Here is an 11,158-nt window from a genome sequence, read left to right as displayed (position 1 = left end):
CCAAATGCGGCGTATACACACAATGGAATGTTGTTTAGCCTTAAAAAGGAAGGAAACTCCCTGGTTCTGTCCTGCCCCTTTTATCTTGCTGAAAGCTCCTTTTTGGATTCCACAGAGCCCCCCTCCCACCAAGGGGAAGCAGAAGAAATCCCTAGAGAGGTGGTGGACACCCTTTCATCACCACCACCACGTGGTTGACAGGAGGGAAGTCGGGGAAGGCTTTCAAGGGGAGATGGTGTCTGGCTGAGATGTGAAGAGGCAAATTCCTGCTGTGCGTGAACGGGGCGGGGAGACTGTGCCAGGTATGGGGGAGAGCAGAAGGATCAAAGAACAATACAGGGGTGTCTCTGCCTTTCCTTACCCCCACCTGCACCCCAAGCAGGCTTCTGTTTCCTTTAGGAAACCAGAAAGCCAAAAAAAAAAAAGGAAACCAGAAAGCCACACCAGCCAGCCAACCACCTTCTGATTAATATTCCAAGGGCTAATATTTTAAATTAATTCTAAGATTAAATTCTAAGGAGCCTGCGGCTAGCTCTCCCTTACCACACCATAAAAAGCTTCAAAAGGAAACACCAAGAGAAGGACTCTTGCATCTTACTGGGCTCGGGGTCAGGAACCTGGATCAGAGGTCTCTCCTCAGGCACCCTTTAGCCCCCTCCTCCAAATTTGCCTCTTTGGGGGTATCCAGAATAGACGAGTATTCTGGGAGCTTTCTGGGGCAGAGAGGGGCTCATCCTCATGCCCTCCCCTGTATTGTGAAGTCTTCTGAAGGGGGTAGCAGGCAGGATGATGTCATAGACCACCGGCTGGCTTCTCTCTCTGCCTGTGCCTGCCCCTGGTGGGCCTCAGCCTTTTCTCCTCACACCCCTGCGCCCCAGAGGAAAGTGATCAGCTTGCCAAGTAGCTTACCCAGCCACCTGCAGCCATGGATGCAAATCAGTCCAGCTCCCCGAAGCCCCAGCCCTCCCCAAAGGCCTCCAGGGCTGACGTGAGCCCCAACTCAATCCTGGTGAACAAGACCCTGCAGGAGAAGACCCCCAGCATGGTGGGGGACAGGTTGCCACCCAAGACCGGGGCAGTGGTCATCGACATGGGCACAGGCACCTGTAAGATGGGCTTCGCGGGGCAGGCCCAGCCCACCTACACCGTGGCCACCATCGTGGGCTGCCAGCCCAAGAAGCCGACCACCGCTGGGCAGCCGGAGCTGGAGACTTTCATCGGCGAGGCCGCCCGCACACGCCCAGAGCTGACCTTAGTGCAGCCGGTGCGCAACGGCATCTTGGTGGACTGGGACGCGGCCGAGCTCATCTGGCGGCACCTGCTGGAGCACGACCTCCGCGTGGCCACCAGGGACCACCCGCTGCTGTTCTCCGACCCGCCCTTCAGCCCCACCACCAACCGCGAGAAGCTGGTGGAGGTGGCCTTCGAGTCACTGTGCTCCCCTGCCATGTACGTGGCCTCCCAGTCGGTGCTGTCCGCCTACGCGCACGGGAGGGTCAGCGGGCTGGTGGTGGACACCGGCCATGGGGTCACCTACACGGTGCCCGTCTTTCAGGGCTACCACCTGCCCCACGCCACGGAGCGCCTGGACCTGGCGGGCACGCACCTGACCGCCTTCCTGGCAGAGATGCTGCTCGGCTCGGGCTTGACGCTGGGCCAGCAGGACCTGGACACGGTGGAGAACATCAAGCACCGCTACTGCTACGTGGCCCCCGACTTCCCCAAGGAGCAGGCCCGGCTGGGTCAGGACTGCCAGCAGGTCCTGAAGCTGCCCGACGGGCGGACGGTCACGTTGGGCAAGGAGCTGTTCCAGTGCCCGGAGCTGCTGTTCAGCCCCCCCGAGATGCCGGGGCTGGTGCCCATTGGCGTCCCCGCTATGGCCAAAAAGAGCCTTCAGAAGGTGCCCCTGGAGGTGCGGGCCGATGTGGCCCAGAACGTGCTGCTCTGCGGGGGCTCCTCGCTCTTCCAGGGCTTCGAGGGCCGCTTCCGCGCGGAGCTGCTCCGCAGCCTGCCCCCCGAGGCCCACGTGGTGGTGGCGGCGCAGCCCACCAGACACTTCTCCGTGTGGATCGGGGGCTCCATCCTGGCCTCGTTGCGCGCCTTCCAGTCCTGCTGGGTCCTTCGGGAGCAGTATGAGGAGCAGGGGCCCCACATCGTGTACCGCAAATGCTACTGACGCAGGGCGGCGGGGTGCGGGGCGCGGGGTGGGGTGAGGGGAGGCAGTAAAGCTTCCCATACCCTGCCAACCCTGTCCTGCATTGCCCCTGCACCCAGCCCTGCCCACTCCTGGACCTACCCAGACATCCTGGTTCTGCCCTGCCCTAACTCCCCTCCCATGATCCAACCCCAGGGACACCCAGCTCTGACTCCCCAAACCCACCTTCCCGGTGATCAACCCACAACACCTGGTCCTAACCCTGTCAATCCCCTCTCCCATGACCCCTCCTCCAAAGCACTCTCAGGCCAGGAGCTTGCTGAGGCCAACCCCAAGACATCCCCAGATCCTCATCCCCTAATCTCATCCCAATAATCTATTGCTTTTGATATAAACCTCCCCCAAGTTTCTCCTAGGCCTCTAAACCCCCAATTAATTCCCTCCCTATGTCCCTGAAGGACCCCCAGCCCATCTCCATGACCTGTGCCTCCCCAAAGAACCTGCACCAGGTGCTCCAATCCCCCTCCCAGAACATTTCCATGAGTGTTTGAGTGTTCTAACTCCTAGGTGCGCCCTCATAATCTTTTCCCATTTCTAATCCCCCCTAAATGTACCCCCAAGATCCACTAGCCAAGACACCCCTAGCTCAAGCACCCCCAAATCCACCCCCTCCATGGTTTCCCCTGTGTGATTATCCAAAGTTCTCCTACACCCCAATATTCTGAGCATCCCCCAACAAGTGCCAAAACTCCACACCCACCACAAAGATTCATGTTCTGATCCTCAAGGTCTCCTCGATAATGACCCACTACAGGATCCTCCAGTGTCCAAAGCCCATCCCCCTGAGAGTTTCCATACTCCCCCATAACTCTGCCTTCTCTGTATGATTTGTTCTTCCAGATTCTTTCCATCCATCCCGCACCCATCCCCCATCCATACCGCCCACAAAGAACACTATGTTCTGACTCCCCAGACAGATCAGCCCCTCAGCTTACCCCCTTGCTCTGTGTCCCACATCGTCTTCCCTACAATGTACCTTCTATCCCCCTTTCTCAGTCCTTCAAATCCTCCCAGGAAGGTTCTACTCCCCGGGACCATCCCATAATCACCCCACTAATGCCCTAGGCCCTCTCCTGCGTTCTGAACCCCCTCCCCACTCGCTCTCCAAAGACACTCTCCTAGGGTTGCCCCATGAGGGACACCCAGGAAATTCTACCCCAGAGTTTTCAGACTCCCCAGAACTACACCCCCACAACCAGGCCAGATCACAAACATTCAGCATTGAACCCTCCTGCCTCACCTCCTCACCAGGCAGGTGCCCTTTATCCATAGCCTAGACAAGAACCCCACAGGAGGTTACAGGCAAAACTTCTCATTCTTCCCACAAGGGGGCATCACCTCCAAGCTCAAGGCACTAAGAATGGCATCACAATGAGAACCACAAAGACTGCAGCACACCAGTCCTCCCAGGCGTCAAGTGAGACCCACCCCACATAGTGGTGACAGGGCACTGCCAGCCACACACACAGAAGGGATGTGGGACAGGCTGGGTCTCTGATGCTACAGGAAGTGAGGAGGATGCAGAAACTCCCACCAATCCTGAGCTGCTGGGTGGTCTTTCCTTTAGATCAGACTGAGGTCCCCCAACTCCAAACCTTCCCTGATGCAGAAATTTTCTCTACAACCCTTATGATATGTGTCCCTCCCTTTTGGACACGCCCAGGGATAGAGAGCACACCACTTCAAGCCTATTGTTAGAAATCTCCTCCCTGGGGTAATAGGGAAACCTTGGCATTCTCTGCTTGCCACACCCTATGCAGAGCACTCAGAGCACCAGAGACCCTCATCCTCCCCGTGCCTACACACCTCTCTGGAGTCTGCTCTTCCATGTGGATTAGGGGCCCCATCCTGGCACAGGCTGTGTGCATTCCTGTCCTGGGTCCTAGGAGAGCAGTACCAGGAGCAGGAGCTCCATATCATGTACTCCAAAAATAGAGTTTAAGGAGATATGTGTATACCATGTTGACACGAGGTGGACACGTGATGGTTAATTCTGTGTGTCAACTTGGCCAGGCAATGGTGCCCAGATATTTGATTAAACACCATACTAGATGTTGCAGTGAAGGTATTTTTTTTTTAAGATTTATTTATTTGAAAAAAAAAAGATTTATTTATTTGAGAGCAAGAGAAAGAGAGAATCTCAAGCAGACTCCACACTGAGCATGGAGGCTGAGGCAGGGCTCAATTCCACAACCCTGAGATCATGACCTGAGCTGAAATCAAGAGTAGGACCCTAAATGACTGAGCAATCCCAGGGGCCTCTGTGAAGTTATTTTTTTAGATGAAATTAAGATTTAAATCAGTAGACTTTGAGTAAAACATTACCCTCTCATGATGTGATGAGTGCTGGGTGTTATACGCAACTGATAAATAACTGAACACTTAAAAAAAACAAAAACCACAACATTACCCCCTCATAGTGTGGGTGGGCCTCATCTTATCAGTCGAAGGCCTTAAGAGAACAAAAACTAACCTCCCCCAAGAAAGAAGGAATTTTGCCGGTAGGATACCTTCGGATTCAAACTGCACCTCTTCCTGGGTCTCCAGCCTTCCAGCCTATTCTACAGATTTTGTGTCAACCTCCACAATTTTGTGGCCAATTCCTTAAAATAAATCTTTCACTACATAAGCATCCTCTTTGTTCTGTCTCTCAGAAGAACCCTAAGATACCTGCCAAGCCCCCTTCCTACCTCAGGACTTTTGCACTTGCTATTCCCCCGTACTCACAATGCTCCTTCCCACTTCCCATCTTATCAGAGGTAGCCCCTTCCTCAGTATGACACAAAGCCCAGAAGCCTAAAGAGAATGATTAAAGCAGTTGACTTCATGTAAACATCAAAAAAAAAAATCTGCAAAGTAAAAAATCACCCTGAACAAAATCAAGACAAATGACAATTTCTTAGAAAAACAAGTAATACCTAATTTTTAAATGACAAATGGAGAAAGCTATAACTCACAACACATGCCCATGATGTGTAAAGACCTCTTGGAGAGAATCAATAAGAAAAATACTGCAACAGTTAGCAACGGATATGAACCTTGAGCTCACAGAGAAAGAAAGACAAATGGTTCTTTGACCCAAGAGAAGTTACACAGTCTAGTCAGGGAAATGAATATGAAAACTATACTGCGGTATCATTTTTAACCAATCAGATTGGCAAAGACCAAAAGGCTTGATAACACCCCATGTTTTCGAGGCTGTGGGGAAACTGGCATTCTCTTACCTTGATGATGAGGAAGGAAGTTGGCACAACTCCTATGCAGGACAAATCTCAGTAACTACTTAAATGACAAATACCCACACCTTCTGGCCCAGCTATGGCACTTCCAGGAATTTCTTCTTCAGATATAATCATTGGTGTGCAAAATGATGTACACTGCACCACCTAAAGGTGGCAAAACATTGGAAACAACGTTAGGTGTCTCTGATGTTGTGTGACCATCCAGGAGAACAGGTTAAATGAATTACCCTCAAACATAGAGGAATACTACATGACTGTCAAAAAGGAACCCCAGCAAGCTGTGTCCACGGACACAAGGTGATCACCAAGATATATTTTGAGTGGGGAAAAAAAGGCCCAGGGACACCTGGCTGACTCAGTGGTTGAGCATCTGCCTTCGGCTGAGGGCATGATCCCGGGGTCCTGAGATCGAGTCCCGCATCGGGCTCCCCACAAGGAGCCTGCTTCTCCCTCTGCCTATGTTTCTGCTTCTCTCTGTGTGTCTCTCATGAATAGATAAAAATGTTTTAAAAAAAAAAAAAAGCCCAAAAGGCTATGTGAATTCCATTTATGGGGGGAAAAACAGGAATAAATGAGTACGTAGAGATTTGCTTGAAGATATGCAGAACATCTCTGGAAGGTTTCACGAGGAACCTGAGTGACAGCTGCTTCTAGAAAAGACTTTCCCAGTATCCCATCCGAAGGGGCAGTCACCCTTAGATATTTTTTCCTAACTGTCCCCCATGAAAGTTTAACAGCACAAATCAACTGTGTATCTGTATTTCCATGTGTATCTGTGCTTTATACTTGAAAACACATTTTCCCCCACACTCTCCCCCAACTAATTTTTACCTCTTTGGGGACAATATCATCTCCACTGAGGGCTGATGCTTGTGGGAAGATAGCCTGAGTATCAAGACCAGAAGGGGGCTTCCCACTGCCCACCCTTATGAAGTATTAGAATTCTGAATCACGTGTTTATGGGGTTTTTTTAATATTTATGGTTTTTTTTTTAATGTTTCCTTTAAGTTCCTCTGGCATCCACTCAGGCAGCTCCAGCGGTGATCACCTGATTTGCTTGATCCTTGTTAATAGATGGGGTCTCCCACTGAGGCCATAAGTTCCGGTGCCCCACAATGTGTTATGCACCCAGCGCTCAATCGAGTCCAGGAGATGTCTGTTGAATGACTGAATGAACGAGCCAGGAGTTCAGCTGAGCTTATAGGAATCCTCCTATGTAGGGGCCCCGCTCTCTCTCTCATTCTCTGGCACAGACATGAATTCCAGTCATGCCTCCTCACAGGCTATGTGGCCTTGGACAAGTGACCTGATGTTTCTGAGCCTCACTCAACACACCTGTAAAATGGGGGTGATATCAGTGCTCACTGCAGGGGGGAAATTTGTAAAGATAAAGCACGACACAGGTGCTCTAGGAACTATAGAAGGACACATCTGAAACCGTCATTGTCTTTGGAGCTGCAGGGGATGCGGCTGTGATTTCTCATCTACTCTAGGTATTAGTGTATCATTAGAATGTTCTGCAATGCAAATGCATCCATAAAAATAATTTCTTAAAGCCATTTCGAATAATACATAAAACGAATTTAATGCACTCAGTACACAGTAGGGGCCAAATAGATGGTGGCCTCTTCAACTAGAGTGTGCCAAAGATAGACCTCAAGTCCTCCAGCCAGCCAGCCAGCTGGCCACCAAGGGTCTGAAGACCCTCTTCCAAGGGTTTGAGCAAGAAGAGGATCCACCCAGCCACTGTCAGGGCTCACCCCAGGTCCAGGCCTTCTGTTCTTTGGGAGACCCAGGGGAGGACATATTTGGAGGAAGTGGGGACATCCCATAAGGTAAAGCACAGAAAGGGATGGGATTAGGGTGAGGTAAGTGAGGGACACAGGGCCAAAGAGCACCATTAGTGCTTGTCTGTGTTTTAAAATGTGACAGCTTTGCTCACCAGGGGATTTTTTTTTTTTTTTTTTGCTTAGCTTTTTTTTTTTTTTTTTTAATATTGCAATAAGTGGTGCCTAGATGGCTCAGTCAGTTAAGCATTTGACTCTTGGTTTCGGCTCAGGTGATAATCTCAGGGTCATGGGATTGAGCCCCGTGGTGGGCTCCACGCTCAGCACAGAGTCTGCTTGAGATTCTTAATCCCTGTCCCTCTGCCCCCCACCCTGCTTGTCCACTCATGCTCAATCTCTCTCTCTCTCTCTCTGATAAAATAAATAAATAAAGTCCTTTTTTAAAATTGCATTGATGGGACACCTGGGTGGCTCAGCAGTTAAGCACCTGCCTTCAGCTCAGAGCATGATCCTGGAGTCCCAGGATCGAGTCCCACGTCGGGCTCCCTGCATGGAACCTGCTTCTCCCTCTACCTGTGTCTCTGCCTCTGTGTGTGTGTGTATCTCTCATGAATAAATAAATAAAATCTTTTAAAAATAAAGATTGCACTGATGCGGGGGCCTGGGGGAGGGAGGAATGGGGAGTGACTGGAGGGGTACGGTTCATTTTGGGGCATGTTCTGGAACTAGATGTTTGCACAGCCTTGGGAATGTACTAACTGCCACTGACTTGTACATTTTCAAAAGGTAAACCTTAGGGTACGGGAGAGGATCTTGATGTAAAACACTTCTTTGTTTTTATGTTTTGTTTTGTTTTAAAGATTTTATTTATTCATGAGAGACACAAGAGAGAGAGGGAGACACAGGCAGAGGGAGAAGCAGGCTCCCTGCAAGGAGCCTGATGTGGGACTCGATCCCAGGACCCCAGGATCACGACCTGAGCCAAAGGCAGATGCTCAACCACTGAGCCACTCAGGCACCCCTAAAACTCTTCTTTGAACTATGATTTACCTTATAAGCCCCAGGGATCTAACACCCAACGCTGTGAAGACAGAGAGCAATGCTGTATCATCATCATCATCATCATCACACACTCGCTAAGAGACTAGAACTTCATTGCGCCAACCACTGAAAAGAAATGATCATTATGGAACCAAAAAGAGGTGCTAATTATGGCCACAACAACAACCTCATATTAATACCTAAATGTATCGAATGCAGCACACCTTAAGTTTGCAATGTTATATGTCAAACCCATGTCAATTAAAATAAGAAACACTGTGCACTTTGATTACTGAGATTTCGGGTGCATCCTTAAGTTTTGCTCAGACAGATGCCTCACTTGCTGTGCCCTAATCCCAGCCTTGCAGACAGAGACACCAGGGAGGTGGCGGGGGGCTGAGACTGCCTGTTTGCTTGCGTGAGGCTGGCCCAGGAAGGAGAGACCGGAAGATCAGGCTCTTCGAGACCACGGCCGCAGGGCCTGCTTCCCACGGAAACCGGGAAATCACCCACACTGCTGCCCCCACCCACAGCGGGGCACCTGCATCGGCTGGGCCCACCATCACCCTGGCACAGCCCCCGGGGGAGGAAGAGTATAATTCCCGACAGACAGGGAATTGTGGCTTGAGCAGAACCTTTCATACACTCACACACCTATACCCTCACCCTCAGCTGTCACCTGGGCATCCTGAAACTTTGCAGGGACAGATGGGGCTGCCAGATGTAGGGAAGAAAAGGGAAGGAGGGCTGGGCTGGGTGACAGGGTTCAAGATTTGTTGCTCATTGATTTCCCCAAAACCCAACCGATGCCTGGCTAACCAAGCCACTTGGCAGTTACCCCACAGAGGGTTCATCTTACCTCCTGGGCTTTGCTTTCCACCCCCTTCTCTCTAGCCCCATGCCCCCCACATAGGCCAGGTTGCTATTCCCTCCTCCCCATGAGCACGCAGCATACCCATCTTCCCTCTCCGGTCTGCCCCCCTACCTCGAGCCTCAGGAATCTCTTCTTCCAGAAGCAACTCTAACCATGCCCCTCTCACATTCAATATCCTTTTGCTGGTTATTTGCTGGTTGCCCTTGGAGCTAAAGGATGTTCCCAGAACCCCACTGACAGCTGAACCAAAGCCCTGCTCACTCCTCAGGGCTCCTCACTGCACATGCCTTCCATTCCCGCATACCTCAGCACTCTCCCGCCCACCTCAGGGCCTTTGCACAAGCTGACGCCTCCACCCAGAACACTTTCTTTCTTCCTCTCTCCTTAGCTGATGTCTATCCCTGCTTCAGATCTCACCTCTGGGAAGCCCTATGTGGCCACCCAGGTGGGTCAGGCCCATTAGCACCAACCTGATATTTATCAGGCTTATACATTCTTTTTTTTTTTTTAATTTATTTATGATAGTCACAGAGAGAGAGAGAGAGGCAGAGACACAGGCGGAGGGAGAAGCAGGCTCCATGCACCGGGAGCCCGATGTGGGATTCGGTCCCGGGTCTCCAGGATCGCGCCCCGGGCCAAAGGCAGGCGCCAAACCGCTGCGCCACCCAGGGATCCTCAGGCTTATACATTCTATCTGCCTGTGTGACCCAACCCAAGTTGGCCTCTCCCAGCAGACTATTACTTCCAGGAAGTAACTGGACCCAGCATGCAGGAGATTCAGGTTCTCAACCAACACTTACCTGTTGGTGATTTCAGAACTTTCTGCCCAGCAGAAGAAACAGACAATAAGTGCAAAGGGAAATAAGATTTTCAGATGGTGAAAAATGCCCTGGGGAGTTTGCAACAGAGCAATGTGACTGGTGATCACGGAGGATCTGAGAAGATGAGGGGAGAACATTCCAAGCAGAGGGAACTGCAAGGGTAGAGGCCTGGTGGCAGGACGAGCTGGGTGTGTGTGAGGAACACAGCAGAGCGAGTGAAGGAGAGAGAAGAGGAGATGAGAGCAGGGAGGGGACGGGGCAGATGGGGACCTTACAGGCTGGGACAATATTGAACTTTACCCCAGTGTTGTGATCTTAGAAAACAGAGAATGTTAGGGAATCCCCCCACCCTTTGTGTTCCAGGAAACTGTAACTGCAAGGAACACCCTCCCATATGACTTAGATTAGACTCCCGGATGCTCCCTGTGATGGCTGGTTTTATGTGTCACCTTGACCGGGCCACACAGTGCCCAGAATATTAATTATCCTGGGTGTGTCTGTGAGGGTGACGGTGTTTGGGGATGAGATCAACACTTAAATCAGTAGACTGAGTAAAGTAGATTGCCCTCCCGAATCTGGGTGGGCCTCATCCAATCAGCTGAAGATCTGAATAGAACAAAACAACCGAATCTGGGTGGGCCTCATCCAATCAGCTGAAGATCTGAATAGAACAAAACAACCGAATCTGGGTGGGCCTCATCCAATCAGCTGAAGATCTGAATAGAACAAAACAACCGACCCTCCTCAGAATAAGAGAGAATTCTATCTACCTGATAGCCCTCGGACTGGCTTGCTGGCTTTTTTCTTTCTTTTTTTTTTTTTTTTTTTTTAAGCCTTTGGCATTGAACTGAGACCCAGCTCTTCCTGGATGATCTCAAGCCTGCTGACTCACCCTGCAGATCTCAGGTCTTGACAGCCTCCACAATCCCATGAACTAATTCCTTAAAATAAATATATATACCAGGCTATAGGTATAATTCTAGACAGACATAGATGTTTATCTGTCTATAGATCTATCTATCTAGATAGTTATCCGTAGCCCGGCATACATATATCTATCTATATCTACTTATGGACATCTAATAGATAAATATATATATAATATACAGACATTAAAGACAAATAATGCATAAAGATATCTATAAATACCCGCTGATCTAGATACATCTCTATAGATC

The 11,158-nt window shown here is 50.4% G+C and overlaps 1 protein-coding gene across 1 annotated transcript; it reads left to right on the top strand.

Moving 5' to 3' along the window:
• The first annotated feature begins 925 nt into the window (after positions 1–925).
• ACTL9 (actin like 9) lies at positions 926–2,176 on the top strand. The gene has a single exon (XM_025985683.2). The coding sequence runs from the start codon at positions 926–928 to the stop codon at positions 2,174–2,176; it is 1,251 nt and encodes a 416-aa protein (XP_025841468.1).
• The last annotated feature ends 8,982 nt before the right edge of the window (positions 2,177–11,158 follow it).

This window comes from Vulpes vulpes, chromosome 9, assembly GCF_048418805.1.
Source record: "Vulpes vulpes isolate BD-2025 chromosome 9, VulVul3, whole genome shotgun sequence".
NCBI lineage: Eukaryota > Metazoa > Chordata > Mammalia > Carnivora > Canidae > Vulpes > Vulpes vulpes.
The sequence above is the reverse complement of the archived record's forward strand: the minus strand, read 5'-3'. Positions and strand labels throughout refer to the sequence as shown.